Genomic DNA, 15554 nt, shown 5'->3' with positions numbered 1-15554 from the left:
ATATAATTTTTGTTATATATACTCATACTTACATTTAAATAAATTATTGCTGTATATATATGCTTATACGAGTTACGAGTACTTAGTTATACCGACATTAAACCAACTGTAGATACTAAAATGATAGTGTTTAATTTAAGTGAAAAGTTATGATTGAGTATTGGGTATTCATGCATGTCTTGCGCAAGGGAGACTAGGTCTGAAAATAAAAGCAAAAAGCCAAAAATGGGACGTGAGATGTTTTTTGTCACGCGTGAATATACGATGCTTTCAATAATGAACTGCTTTGTGATTATGTTTTCTGTGTGGTGGTCACCCATATTTTCAATAGCTGAGCCACTAAGGGAGTTTTTTTTAATTGAAAAAATATAGATATTTTCTGCAAAAGTTCACACGATCAAACCCTGTTTGCATGCAAATTAACTTCTCAAAATTTAAAAATAATAGCTTTCGTTAATAATTTTTTCTGCTTATGCACCTGACTGGTGTACACTTAAACCATAATTAAAATTTATAATAAATTAAAAGTGGTATACGGTCTGTCAAACCTTGCGGGCCGGGCCGGCCTGGCCCAACCCAGCGGGCCTAGGCAATTTTTTGGACCGGGTCGGGCCGGCCCAAAATTTCAGCTGGCCTTGAACATTGAAGCCCAGCCCGGCCCTATACGGGCCGCCGGGCGGGTCAGGCCAAAATGGGCCAAAAATTGATAAATTAATATATATATATATATATAGGAATTGGTTCAATTGAGATTTATATATATTTTGAGATTTTGAGATAAATGAACATATAAGTACATTTTGATGAACTTGTCAATTAATTTTTATGAACGCGCGTTGGTCTGGGGTTCAATCCCTACAAGTGGCATGTTTTTTAAATAAATTAAATAGATTCATATGTTCATCAGTTATATTGGTTATGTTCAAAGAATTTATTGATATGTTCATTTATCTCAAAATCTCAAAATATTTAAAATCTCAATATAAGCTAACCCTATATATATATATATAAATATATTAGTCCAAAAATTAATAAATTAAATCAAATTTAAAGAAAAAAATTGAAGACAAATTCGGTGAAACAAAAAGGGCCTTAAACAATCTACATCTAAATTACGTAATTGACTAAAATTAAATGTAAACAATATGAATACAACTAAAAAACAAAAACTAATTGCAAAAACAACAAAAACTGAAAACGATTTATTCACAAATTAATTAATACAGTAATCAAATCAACTGAAATAAAATAACAACCACCAAAAATAAATAAATCTTTCAAGTAAAAATAATTTAATATTGATTGTTGATTGCTAATTTAAATCCTAAGTTAGACTTCGACTCGTCATTGTCGTCAATTGAAGAAATGGACTTAGATTGGGTTGGGTCCATTGGAATTTGGGAGGAGATATAAATTTTCGAAACTTTCACCTTCTATATTGACGGGCCGATTTAGGCCCGAAAGCCCTGTGGGCTTTTTGGCCCGCGGGTCGGGTGACCCGGCAGGCCGCATGGGCCGGGCCCTCCTACTTTTTGTGAGTGGTTCATTTCTCAAAACTAATGCCGTGTAAAAATAAGTCGCAATTGAAAGTCATGAAACAATCGGATCATACTTTCTGGTGTCATGCATGCTTGTATGATTTGTGTTTAGTTTTCTTCTCTAGTTTCAATTTCTTGTACTATTTTTTTATTTTGAATTTTGAAGTTTCAAATTTTTAAAAATTAATTACGATTGATTATATCTATAATATTTATAGTAATAATAACTATTATCAAAATAGTAAATTTGATGGTTGTCCTAGAATAAATACAGATTTCACCCGTACATGAAAATATGTGGTTAAAAATATGATTATGTATGACTATAATTTTATTCCTACATGCAAAATACACATCTAAAAAGTGTTAATTGCATTAAAGAGATTTGGACTTGAAGATTTGAGCGTTCCAACTCTAACGCAAAAAATTGCAGATTTCCTTAAAGTTTATAATTTGCAAGTACGATGAGCTTCAGATTAAATTTAGTTCCAAGTTGGGCCAGATATCCACTGGGCTGAATTGAGTTGAGCTTATTCCTGTCTTTTTTTAATATATGGGCCCATGATAGGCTGGATTAGTGGAGCAAGATATGCTTTCTATATAATAAAATCCGAGAATCAGATGAGAAACATTATAATTCTTTTTTGATCAATTACATAAATAATAATAATAAAAAAAAAGAACCATGCGACGAAAAAGTCAAACCTAAGATCTCAGATCTTGGGCATTAACCTCCCATCACTAGGCCAACACACACACACAAAAAAAACATTATAAATTTAATCTCATAACTATAAACAGTAATAGGAAGTGTGACATTTAATATTTTTGCATGAGTAGGATTGTCATCGTTCATAACTTATTGTATGACTCCTCAACAAATTTCTCTTCACAGATACTTCTGTTATATGCTTGAACACCAAGTATACGTTTCTTGTTTATGAGAAGCTTCAACACTTTATGCATAAATTAATTAATCGAAAATAGATTGCAGTCATGTGAAAGTTAACTCAATTACGTAACCCAGCCGGTTGTTGACTAAAACTAAAACATCACCATTTCCATATTAATTATATATATTATATAACACTAAAAATGGTGAATCCACTTAATTAATTAAACATATATAGTAGGTGGAAAACTAATATTGGAGCTAATTTTTTTCTAAAATGAAATAGGACATTTGAGATGGGATAAACAAGTGTAATATTAGTATAGAATTGGATATAGATCATAGCTGAAATTTTTAAGAGGTAGCAACGCGAATAAGGAAAGATTTGACAGGCTATGAACTATTAATGTCAGCAGAATTGTCTTCGACACCACTCTGATGTTGTGTTCCAACAATAGATAGGGTCCAATGTATTTACATATTGTTAAAATTTCTCCCTTTTTAGTGAATATTTTTTTGAAAAAAATTCAATTCTTCATCACCTAATTATCGAAACCCCATCCTATATATAAAACCTCAATGGAACAAACAAACAAACATCCACAACTCAACATATATACATAAATCCACAGTTACTGTTAGCCTTTACAAAAAAAGGAAAAATGGGTAGCCCTCAATTAGTTGCATGTATAGCACTGTTTTGTGCATTGATGGCGTTGTGCCTGCTTCCTCACCATGCAAATGCCATCACCAGGCGCTTCGACTTCAATGTTCGTATATATAGATATAATTAACTAGTAGCTAGTGTGTGTGTGTAGCATATTATATATATGCATATGAGTGCTAGCTTGCTGATCTCTTGAATCTCCTACAGATCAAAATGCAAAATGTAACACGATTATGCCACACGAAGAGCATGGTGACTGTGAACGGGAAATTCCCAGGGCCTCGTGTAGTAGCAAGGGAGGGAGATCGCCTACTCATAAAAGTCACCAATCATGTCCCCAACAATATCACCATCCACTGGTATATATACATTCAATCATACAAATAATCAAATGAAAATTGTGTTTATTTAATTTGTGACATATGCATGCAGGCATGGAATTAGGCAACTCCGGAGTGGATGGGCAGATGGGCCGGCGTATATCACACAGTGCCCCATCAAACTGCCCAAACCTATGTCTACAATTTCACACTTGTTGGCCAAAGAGGAACCCTTTTTTGGCATGCACATATTTCCTGGCTTAGAGCTACTCTTTACGGTCCTATCATCATCCTCCCCAAGATAAATGTTGATTATCCATTCCAGAAACCCTACAAGGAAATCCCCATCATATTTGGTACTACTTTCTCATTTTTTATTTAAATTTCAACTAACTAGCTAGATGCATATTTAATGCTCATATATATATATACAGGAGAATGGTTCAATGCCGACCCGGAAGCCATCATCAAGCAAGCTCTAGCCAGCGGCGGCGGCCCCAACGTCTCCGACGCCTACACCATCAACGGCCTTCCGGGCCCACTCTACAACTGTTCTGCCAAAGGTACAACACTAATTAACAACCTATTCCTATTAATTATTTGATGAGTTACGTTAGAAATGAATTAATATATGCATGCATGAACTAGATACATTCAAATTGAAGGTGAAGGCAGGCAAGACGTACCTCCTCCGCATCATCAACGCCGCACTCAACGACGAGCTCTTCTTCAGCATCGCCAACCACACTCTCACGGTGGTCGACGTCGACGCAGTCTACGTCAAGCCCTTCCAGACCACCACCATACTCATCACACCGGGCCAGACCACCAACGTACTTCTCCACACCAAACCACGCTTCCCCGCGGCCACTTTCCTCATGACCGCCCGCCCCTACGTCACCGGCCAGGGCACCTTCGACAACTCCACCGTCGCCGGAATTCTCGAGTACGAGGCACCATCCCTTCACATAAAAAACCTCCCTCTCTACAAGCCCCTCCTCCCGCCTCTCAACGACACCTCCTTCGCCACCTGCTTCGCGGGGAAGCTCCGCAGCCTGGCGAGCGCGGAGTTCCCCGCGAAGGTGCCGCGGAGGGTGGAGAGGCGCTTCTTCTTCACCGTGGGATTGGGCACGAGCCCGTGCGACAGGCCGGACGCCACGTGTCAGGGCCCGAACGGGACCAAATTCGCGGCGTCCGTTAGCAACGTGAGCTTCGTGCAGCCCACGACGGCCCTCCTGGAGGCCCACTTCACGGGCCGGTCGCGGGGCGTGTACAGCCCAGATTTTCCGGTCAGCCCGCTCCGCTGGTTCAACTACACCGGCACCCCTCCGAACAACACGGCGGTGGGGAATGTCACGAAGCTGGTGGTTCTGCCGTTCAACGCGAGTGTGGAGGTGGTGATGCAGGATACCAGTATTCTTGGAGCTGAGAGCCATCCCCTCCATCTCCATGGATTCAATTTTTTTGTGGTTGGACAGGGTTTCGGAAACTACGACCCGGTTAATGACCCGAATAGCTTCAATCTGGTCGACCCAGTTGAGAGGAATACGGTTGGTGTGCCGGCGGGTGGATGGGTTGCCATTCGTTTTTTCGCTGATAATCCAGGTTGCTAAGCTAACATCAATCTAATCTTAATTGTATATGAGTATAATTTTATGGTACATAAAAATCTGATTTGATTTAATTCATATAATAATTCAGGTGTATGGTTCATGCATTGCCATCTTGAAGTTCACACGAGTTGGGGTTTGAAGATGGCATGGCTTGTTTTGGATGGGAAGCTTCCAAATCAAAAGCTCCTTCCTCCACCGTCCGATCTTCCCAAATGCTGATGATCTTGTTTTGTTTTGTTTGTTTGGTTTTCATTTCCCCCTCCCATCCTATTTTATCGTCAGCTGAGTTGACTGGCCTTTTCCTAATTAATTTTTGCGGAATTGATGTTTGCCATTGTTTCTTTGTTTGGTTATCACCTTTTTCTCTTCGAGTTTTGTGCAAAGTACTTTGTAGTTTGTAGTCTTTTGTAATGGTATATATATGTTCCAATAAAGTAAAATTTGGTGCTCTTCAATTAGTGTTAGGGATGTCAATGCAGCCCGAAACCCGTGGGCCGACCCGAATAACCCGACAAAATTAGAGGGTTAGGGTTGAAAAATCGCAACCCGAAAAAACCTCCAACCCGATTAGCCCGCACCCGACTAACCCGGAACCCGATAGGGCTAGCCCGAAAACCCGATGGGCTGGCCCGGTGGGCTGACGGAATTGTGACTGATGCATCAAGTTACAACTTCTACTATGTTTAGATCTATGGTATTTGCTTAAATATATATATGTAGCCTTATTAAAAAAAAGTGAAATTAATTAGTTAGAATATATATGTGTGTGTGTGTGCAATCTCATTAAAAAAAGTGAAATTAATTACGAATTTTTTGTAGAAATTGATTATTAGTATCTCATTAGTTAGAAATTAATTATTAGTATCTCATTTTAAAGTGATACCAATTTTTTTTTTCTGTCAATGAGACGTGCATGGCAAATCCACTAATTATTCAGTAATAATTCAGATTGATTCCAGTGCATTGATACATGTTAAATTTTACTATCTCATTTTAATATAATTTTGTTTATGTAATCTTGAATATCTTTTATTTTTGCATTTCATGCCTTGATATATAATTTATATCTTTAATATCTATGTATATTTTATACATTATACATTAGATCATTAGGAATAATAAAATACAAGTGATAATTTTATTTTTACGCCTTTAACCTGATTAGCCCGATGGGCTAGCCCGAAACCCGAAAGTTTAGGGTTAGGGTTGAAGATTTACAACCCGAAAAAATCTCCAACCCGATTAGCCCGCACCCGACTAACCCGGAACCCGATAGGGCTAGCCCGAAAACCCGATGGGCTGGCCCGATTGACATCCCTAATTAGTGTCATTAATTAAGCACTGGACATATGGCGTGCTTGATAAATATTCTTTGAGTTGAGTTCAATATTTATTTTATTAGTATATATATATATATATATATAATTGAGTGTTTCATGGTATTTGAATATTGCAGTCTATGATCCTTTGGCATTAATTTTTAACATTTTGCGGTAGTGTGCTAATTAATTAAATTACTACAAGTTTATTGTGTAATATTCAAGAGTTATATATGTTAATAGGATTATAGGAAAATTAATGTTAATCTATAACATTCAAGTTATCATTGCACGTGGCCAAAATTAAGAAGAAAACGCATGAAATACATGTTATGTCAAAGTCAAATCATATAAATATAACTCCCTAAATCAGCTATATTTAATAATATTATTGTTTCAACTCAAAACACATACTCCATCCGTCCACGAAATGAGTACCCATATTTTCTTTTTGGTCCGTCCACCAAATGAGTACTCATTTCCTTTTTTGGTAAGTGTACCCCACACATCCCACTCACAATAAAAGTGGGTCCCTTATTCCACTTACACACACTTAATCAATTTCTTAAAACTCGTGTCACCCCCAAATGGGTACTCATTTCGTGGACGGAGGGAGTATTAAATTGACTCGCAATCGTATTACAAGGTCATTTTAGGATGACAAGTCAATCTAAATCGTATTCTCAAAGAAGCTTAAGCAAGTATATATGTTCATGCATGCTACACACATCAAACGAGAAAATAAACTTAAACACTCTAAACATAAGCTTGATTTGTCACTCCACATCCGATTAAATAATGTGTAAAGAAGAGGACGCAATAAAATTACCTAGGTAAAAATTAAATATAAAGAAGCAATAAACTAGGCAATAAATAACTCTATAATTCTAAGGTAGAGTTCTAAAGTTAGGATTGAAGGAAACAATAATTCAATAATATAAATAAATTATTAGGCGACAAACTAATTCATAATTAAGCAATAATTAATCTAATCTTGGATGAGATCCAGTGTCCCACAATCTTATGTGTACCAGTACCACTATATCCCATGCTTATATCTATTATTTTAAAAATATTTTTTATAAAAATAAAATTTATTACTCCCTCCGTCCCATTATTCATGGCTCGTATTCCTTTTTGGGCCGTCCCAAACTACTTGGCTCGTTTCCTTTTTGAGCCATAATTAGGGAATAATTAAATATGTAATTAACCATAGTATTTAAACTAAAAATCTATCCTAAAAACACACCCCACCCACCGTTTCACCCCACCCTTCTCTGATACCTTTCTCTCTCTTCCTCCCCACCCTTCTTCCCTCCGCCGCCGGCCACCAACCTCGCCCCTTCACTGCGACGCCGACCTCCCTCTCTTTTCGGCCCCTTCCCCTCTCCTCCACTGTTTCTATTCCTGCCGCTTCCCCCTCTCCTCCACGTTCGTGCCTTCCCGGAGAGGGCTCAGACCTTCTGTTGTCGTTGTGGTCTCGCTGAGGGTGCTGCAGATCTCGGATGCCTCGGCCAAGGGCGGTGTACGAAAAGGGTGCAGCAGATCTCTGAAATCATTCTCTCTCTTAGGTTCTGTTGTTGAGTTTTTGGGGCGGTTTTGCTGTTGTTGGGTTTGTGGGCGAAGGGAGGCGGCGTTAGGTGGGTGATGTCGCCGTCGGCGGGAATTAGAGGAGGGAGATGAGACGAAAGTGGTGTCGGTGGATTTGGTTATATAGAGCTCCGGCGGCGGCTCTGTTGCTATCAATCGGAGCAAGAGGGGGTCGGGTTACAGGCTCCAGTAGAGAGAGAAATGAGGCGGTGGCGTGGTGGTTTTGGCCGTTGTTTCGCCGGTCGGACTTAATTAGGGGAGGAAGCCGACTGTGGAAGGAGATTATAGGGGAAGAGAGAACAGTGGCAGGCTGGCATACTTAATTAAAATTAACGTTAAATTAAGTTTGTGGGATACACACTTTACCTCTTAATTTTACTCTCCTAAATACCCGTGCCGAAAAGTTTTGAGCCATGATTAACGGGACGGAGGGAGTATAATACTATGAATTATATTTAATTTTTATTTCAAAAAATTAAAATTTTTAAAAAGTATATACCATGACTTTGAATTTATCAACCTATTATTAGCTAATAAAAGTGAAATTAAATGATAAAAAATAATTATATATACTAGATTGATGGAATAAACCCTAGTTAATAATAAAAAAATTAAACTAACGCATACAAAATTGAAATTGAAGAAAAAATATATAAGAAATTAAATAAAATTGAAAGTGACATACAAAGTGAGACATAAAGTGTGGTACAGTACTGAATCTCATTCCAATCTAATAAGAATATTAAAATTAAAGAATAAGAAATCAAATTGCAATAAAGCCACAATTTAAATATTAATTTAGAGCAAAAAGAATTAAACAGTAAATCCGTATGATAAATACAAAGCAATGGAAAAACAAGTCTCCATCTATTGAATGTAAATTAGTGTAGGTAAAAAGGAATAAATTGCATCAGAAATTAACCCTAAAAGCTAAGAGGAATGCTCTGTTTTGGTATCAGGAACAGAGAGAGTCTCCCAAGAAAAATCCAAGGTCGCTTTTAAAAGCTTCGAGCAATTTGCAAAGAAGGGTTTCGTACCGCGATTGCGAGGTTGGGCGTGACCACGTGGTCAACTTTCAGGGAAAGGGTAACACAACGTGAGCAAATGAGCGAGAAAAGGCGCGCCTTGCTGCCTTTGAAGGGCCGCGACCACGGGGAAGGCAAGGGGGTCGACTGCATGCACAATGTTTTTGTTTTAACCCGTTCTCCACCGTTTCAAGTTCGATTTTAGATTTGTTTTCATTCATAAACTTGTATTAGGACAAACTTCAATTCTTCTTCTGATCATTCAACTCAATTATGTTTTGTCCACTAATTAATCTATTCAAGCATAAAATCGTCAAACTACAAAACTAGCACATAAGTTCAAATCAATCAATTGTTGAGTGTCGAGCCTATTTTTTGTGCTCTTTTGAGTAGGGGTGAGCATCAGTTCGGTTCGGTGCAAAACCGAACCAAAAATTCAAAATCGAAAATCGAATCGATGGTTAAAATTGGAACCGAACCGCACCAATTGAGGGTGTCAAACCGAACCGATAAAACCGTCGGTTTCGGTTCGGTTTACCGAACCAATGCAAAAAAAAAAAAATTTGAAAAAAAAAACAATTAAAAACCTGTAAAATAATGTAAAAATATAATTATATAATTTATGAAAAAACCAATTAATATATTATAAAATATATAAAATATAAATATATAAACCAATTAAAAATTAGAAAATTGAATACTCACTCCGTCCCCAAAATAAGTTCCTCTTTGGGGACGACACGGATTTTAAGGAAAAGTGGTAAAGTGTATTGATAGTGAAGAAAAATATGTTATACTGTAATTAGTATTGTGAGTGGTGAAAAGATGAAAAAGTGTTATAATTAGTATTGGGAGTGGTGAAAAAGTGAAAAGTAAGAATAAATAAAGTATTATTAGTGGTGGGGTAGTTGTCCAAAAATGGAAAAAAAGAAAGATGAACTTATTTGGGGGACGTCCCAAAAAGGAAAAAGAGGAACTTATTTCAGGGACGGAGGGAGTATATATTATAAAATATAAATATATAATAAAATATTAATATTTATCGGTTCGGTTCGGTTTAAAATCGAACCAAAAACTGAAAACTGAAACTGAACCAAAACTTATCGATTTTTAATTTTCGGAAACCGAACCAATAGATTCGGGACCGAACCGCACCAAAACGGTTCGGTTCGGTTTTGCATTTCGGTTCGGTTTCTGCTCACCCCTACTTTTGAGTACATGTTTAGGTAGCAATAGTCTGTTTTCATGTTGTTTTTATGTCTAGATTGAGCAAACGCTACATTTTAAAGTTTGTATGTAAAATCATAATGTGAAGAAAGTTCTGTAACTATCATGCTATCTTTTAAAATTTGTATGTTAAACCAAAATTTGATGAAAGTTCAATAATCATTTTAAAGTTTGTATGCAAAATCAGAATTTAATAAAAGTTCAGTACTTTACAAGCAATTGACCCTTTTTGTTATGTCTCTATCCACAAAAAGTGTAATCTTTTTATTATTTTAGTGGGTCCATAATAAAATGTGGTATTTTCATTTTGATACATACATTTTAAAATGTGGTATTTTCATTTTCATTTAGTGGGTCCCACTATTTAGTATCCATATTTTCATCTTAGTTTGTTCCCTAATTTAGTATTCCTTTTTATTTTTAGTAAACGTATTTTATATAACCTTATAAAATGTGGATCCTTTATTCTATTTAAATTACTTTAACATTATACACACTAGTACATTCGCCCGTGCGATGCACGTCGAACATATTTTTGCATCAAAATTAAATGATGTAGTGTGTGTATCGATTAAGCGATTAGGGGTTAATGTCTAAAACCGAAGGTCTTGGATTCGAGCCCCCTGTGGCGCAGCCTTTAAATTTCTTTATTTAATCATGTTAATTTATCAAAAATAAATAAATTAAATGATGTATCAAATAAATAAAAAATAAATATTAAATATAGTTAGAATATAAGTAAATGTAAATTATTTTTTCTTAAAAAATAAAATAATCTACATCAATTACTCGGTAAAGATCCTTAATTTTATTTTATAATTTTGAAAAGTATCGTTTTTAATTTTCCATCTATTTGATGGAAAACTTTATTTTCTTCCCTAAAATTATAGAATAAACACATCATTCAAATTAAAAGAAACGAAGAAATAATAAAAAAAGAGTTTTCACATCACAATATATATTTTTAAAACATGAGCTAATCATGCATAAAATTATTTTTTCTAAATTAGCTCCTTACCTATGTCATCTTATTAGAAAAGCTTCAATTGATAAGTAGAAAAATAAATTATATTATTAGAATTTATTAGAATACTAATAAAAGAGTTGAATAATTATTTGATACCAAATCAAAGATCTTGCAATTATCTTTAATTTAAGATATATATAGAATATTTTTTATGAATACCCTTTGATTGATTCTTTAATTATAATTTTGCCACAAACTGTGTTTTCATATAATAAAGGGGTTTTGGCAAATAAAATCACGAACTATTTCAAATTTTCAATTTTAACGTGACTTTTGAAGTGTGGCAAATTAAATCACAATCTTTTTATTTTTTGCAATTTTATCCTCCCAATTTTTTTCTAGTCATCGGATTGTGAGTTGGAGTTTACGTGGATTAGTTCGCCACGTAATATTCATGTTACAATGTTATTTTCTATAAAATTGTTGGATATTGGAAATTATGGTGCAAATACATGATACAATTACTTTAAAATTTGGAGAAATTTTTAACTGAAATTGTACGAAACGACATTGTTTAAGCCTCATAAAAACGACGTCGTCTTTACTAATCCACGTAAGCTCCAATTTGACACTTTGGCGATCGGAAAAAAATTGGATGGACGGAATTGCAAAAATTAAAATGGTGGTGATTTAATTCGCCACACTTCAAAAGTCACGTTAAAATTGCAAATTCAAAATAGTTCGTGATTTTATTTGCCAAAACCCCTATAATAAATAGATTTATTTCACTCGCAACATAATAAATCAATTTATTAAAATTTGTGTCAATGATTCTGATTATATAATTATATTTTCAACATTATTAACACAATAAACCTTATTAATCCAAACTTGATAAACCTTATTAATTTCTTATCCAAACTTTGGTGTCTTTTTCTCTACTGTATGTAAAGCTCTGGATCATTTATTAAATCACCATACTTTTGAATTTTAATGGACAAAAGGAATATAATATAATATAATAATAAATTAATAATAATAATGGTAGAAATAGATTGCCTAATCTATAATAGAAGAACCAAGAACGCAGCTCATCTCCCCAAATCCCTCTTTTGACTTTCATCCTCTCTTTACCATATCCACCTCTTCTTCTCCTCGATTCCACCATCTTCGTCTCTCTCATCACCCGATCATTCAAATTCTCACTCCTCTGGCCTTCGATCATGCCAATTTTTACTCGAATTTCTAAATGATTATCAATTTGCTATCAGTGAAGTCCTTCAGCAGTTTCATCCTTCCGATCGATTGAACTTTTCTCTAATTGACAGCCACAATTAGTAGCTTCTACCATTTGGGATTCTGGGTTTCGTGTTTTCGCCCAGTTCTCTAAAATTTTATGTCCTGTTGGTTGCGATGAAGATCGAGGAGCTCGATGATGGCGCGGAAAGTATGATAGAGAGCAAGTACAGCAGAAATAGCGAAACGAGGCTGATCGCGGTTAGGGTTGACGCAAAAAGGGCTTTAGTCGGAGCCGGGGCTCGGATCCTGTTCTATCCGACCCTTTTGTACAACGTATTCCGCAACAAAGTTCAAGCGGAGTTCCGGTGGTGGGATCAAATCGATCAGGTGTGCCTTTCTGGATCAAATTAATTACACTATTTTTAAATTTCCTGTACAGCATCTTTTGGTTTGCTTGTATGACTCTGGATAATTATTCCTTTTAATTTAGTTTTTCATTTTTATTTTATTTTTTATTTTTCCGATTTGAGCTCAACTTTATAGCCATACTTGTTAGTCATAGGACTATTATGGATTGGGATTTGTATTGTGGAAGTGGAAATGCACGTTTCTCAGTGAAGTTTTTAAGGTTTATCCTATTTTATCAATTTTTGGCGATGATGGTTGTCAAACTGATCTTGCATGTGATTCATTTCTTAATGATTGTCTTTTCATTTTGGCCTGGAACTTTTTTTATTTTCATATCCACTTGATTTATGTAATATACATACTAAGAATTAGCTTCTGTGTTGAACATTAGTTTCTACTGCTGGGCGCTGTTCCATTTCCAAAGGATGTACCCCGTTTGAAGCAGCTTGGAGTTGGGGGTGTAATTACTCTGAATGAGCCCTACGAGACTCTGGTCCCGACATCTTTGTACTATGTAAGTGGTTTCTAAATGCACTTTGTATTTGTCAGTTTCCGGGATTAGTGAATTGGGGTATGCACTTTCATGTCTGATGCTCACTGTTCCGTGTTTTGGATCGTAATAAGGGTCCTCTGCACATTGCATGAGTTTTTATTGGAAATGGTTGGGCAGCGAGGAGGCAAAGGCTGGTTTATCAAGATTTGTTATATCTTGAATTAGTTTGATTCTGGTTGGCTTTGATTTTCCTTGTCATGCTATAAATAGCTATTTTTTTGTCAGTTTTAGTTTCTTTTTTGCTCATAGTTGGAAGAAGAGTATCACCTGTGGACGTTATAAATTGTTATCTACAATACTTGTGTTGCTTAGGAGCAATGAAATTTCCTTTAGAAGACAAGTGATCAGTCCAAATTAAATTCAGAAGACCATGTCTTGATTGTGGCTTATATCTGATTTTGAGATACTTTTGATTTTGAAGAAAGAACATTGAATTTGTTCTTCTATGAGGCTGTTAACAATTGAGGCATGCCCACAGTTGTAATGGTTACTTCATTATGTATATGAGCTTAGGGGTAAAACTTCAATTTCTTGCCAGTACTTATCTAAATTATTTCACTTTTGTGTTATCGTTTTTCAGGCTAATGAGATAGACCATCTTGTCATCCCCACTAGGGATTATCTCTTTGCTCCTTCTTTTGGGGATATTAACCGTGCAGTGGATTTCATTCACAGTGCGTAATTCCTTTAATTATTTTCTATGCTATGTTGGTCAAGTACATAATAGTGTGAGTTTTGTCAGCAGTTGCATCTGGATTTTATTAGTTTTTAATCACTCCCTGTTGCAGGAAATGCGTTGAGTGGTCAAACAACATATGTTCATTGCAAAGCAGGGCGAGGAAGGAGCACAACCATTGTTCTCTGTTATCTGGTTCGTTCAATTTTTTTTAAACAGAAAAAGGTCTATAGATGTTACTTTGGAGACTAAGACAGTGTTCATGATATTCAGGTTCAATATAAGCATATGACTCCCGCTGCTGCACTTGAATACGTTCGGTCTAGAAGACCCAGGGTCTTGTTAGCTCCAATCCAATGGAAGGTACACAGAGTACTGTACTTGATCACAAGATGGAATTGCATTTTGGGGACTTGCACTTTCGTTTCATGTCGCTTGCCTATTTGATCTGGTGCTTTCAAAATCTCTGAACTAAAAATGTCATTATGCTTCTCAGGCAGTTCAAGAATATCAGCAGCGATGCATGGCTTCAAGAACGGTCTGCACATCCGGGGATGCTGTGTTAATCACAAAAGCTGATCTAGAAGGGTATGATAGTCCTTGCAATGACAACTCAAGTAAGGAGCTTGCAGTCGTGTCTAGAAGGTCGAACACGAGTCCTATGATGGCTAGGTTGTCGTGCCTCTTTGCATCTCTGAGAGTTTCAGGTAATTGTGGACCTGTAATGAGGCAGCTGACTGAAGCGCGTGCTTGTTGAATTTTACCCTTATCCAAGAGCTGCTGAAGTGCGTACAGACAAGTGTAAGTTAATACTGTGTTTTACAAGTAGATCAAGGATAAATAAAAAAGAATCATGACTTGGGCATTGTATATAATGTGGGATATGCTTCTTTATTTATGTATATCAGATCGAATTGAGTCGAGTCGATACATTGGTAAGCTCGAGCTTGAGTCGACACCGGTCGAGTTTCCCCCTTGTTTTTCTTTAATTTGAGCTCAATCCGATGGCAAATTCGGTATATTTGAGCTGGACTCGACTATTGTAAGTAGTAAGTAGTTTTGAGCTTCTTGTAAATTGATCGAGTTTACAACAACTCAGGTTCGATTCCACTCGATTTGGTTACATGTAGGTAACTAATTATAGTTAAATACTCTAGCTTGTTTAATCAGATATTGTGGAACTTGAGCAAGTAATGAATTCGACTCGCCCAATGTATTTTTATCGACTCGCTTTTGGGAAAAAGAAAAATCGAGTCAAGTTCAATTTTTCTTCAACTGTAGAAAATTTATGCAACAAAGTATTTTATCACAATGAGCTCTTCATTTGTAGCTCTCTATTATTACACCATCATTTATGTAACCAATTCAATAATAAAAAGAAAAGTATAGTTCCACATGTTATAAACACAAATCGTGATCGTTTTGGGCTTCAAATTATAAACAATCCAACCCATTTCTACAACTTTGATGAGAAATTGGTGGCGCAACATGTTCAGGGAAACCGAATCTGAATACAACAC

At 35.9% G+C, this 15554-nt stretch overlaps 2 protein-coding genes across 2 annotated transcripts; both read left to right on the top strand.

Moving 5' to 3' along the window:
- Positions 1 to 3041: 3041 nt before the first annotated feature.
- On the top strand, positions 3042 to 5480 carry LOC130988536 (laccase-17-like). Its single transcript, XM_057912417.1, is given in 7 exon segments — positions 3042 to 3200; positions 3305 to 3456; positions 3530 to 3597; positions 3600 to 3773; positions 3852 to 3980; positions 4066 to 5022; positions 5119 to 5480. Coding segments are annotated over 7 exon segments (1719 nt in total). The 5' UTR covers positions 3042 to 3092; the 3' UTR covers positions 5250 to 5480.
- Positions 5481 to 12204: 6724 nt separating this feature from the next.
- LOC130988535 (phosphatidylglycerophosphate phosphatase PTPMT2-like) lies at positions 12205 to 15144 on the top strand. The gene is made up of 6 exons (XM_057912416.1): positions 12205 to 12784; positions 13197 to 13319; positions 13939 to 14032; positions 14147 to 14229; positions 14308 to 14397; positions 14531 to 15144. Exons 1-6 carry the CDS (start codon positions 12572 to 12574, stop codon positions 14789 to 14791), a joined length of 864 nt encoding a protein of 287 aa, XP_057768399.1. The 5' UTR covers positions 12205 to 12571; the 3' UTR covers positions 14792 to 15144.
- Positions 15145 to 15554: the final 410 nt, after the last annotated feature.

The sequence above is a fragment of the Salvia miltiorrhiza genome, chromosome 6 (genome assembly GCF_028751815.1).
Source record: "Salvia miltiorrhiza cultivar Shanhuang (shh) chromosome 6, IMPLAD_Smil_shh, whole genome shotgun sequence".
In the NCBI taxonomy this organism is placed as follows: Eukaryota; Viridiplantae; Streptophyta; class Magnoliopsida; order Lamiales; family Lamiaceae; genus Salvia; species Salvia miltiorrhiza.
This window is presented reverse-complemented; position numbering and strand designations above follow the sequence as displayed.

Bases quoted from the DNA above. Each gene is read 5' to 3' on its own strand.
- LOC130988535 (XM_057912416.1), top strand. From the start codon at position 12,572: ATGAAGATCGAGGAGCTCGATGATGGCGCGGAAAGTATGATAGAGAGC. The intron at 13,320-13,938 runs GTAAGTGGTTTC...ATCGTTTTTCAG, and splicing joins TCCCGACATCTTTGTACTAT to GCTAATGAGATAGACCATCT. The intron at 14,230-14,307 runs GTTCGTTCAATT...CATGATATTCAG, and splicing joins CCATTGTTCTCTGTTATCTG to GTTCAATATAAGCATATGAC.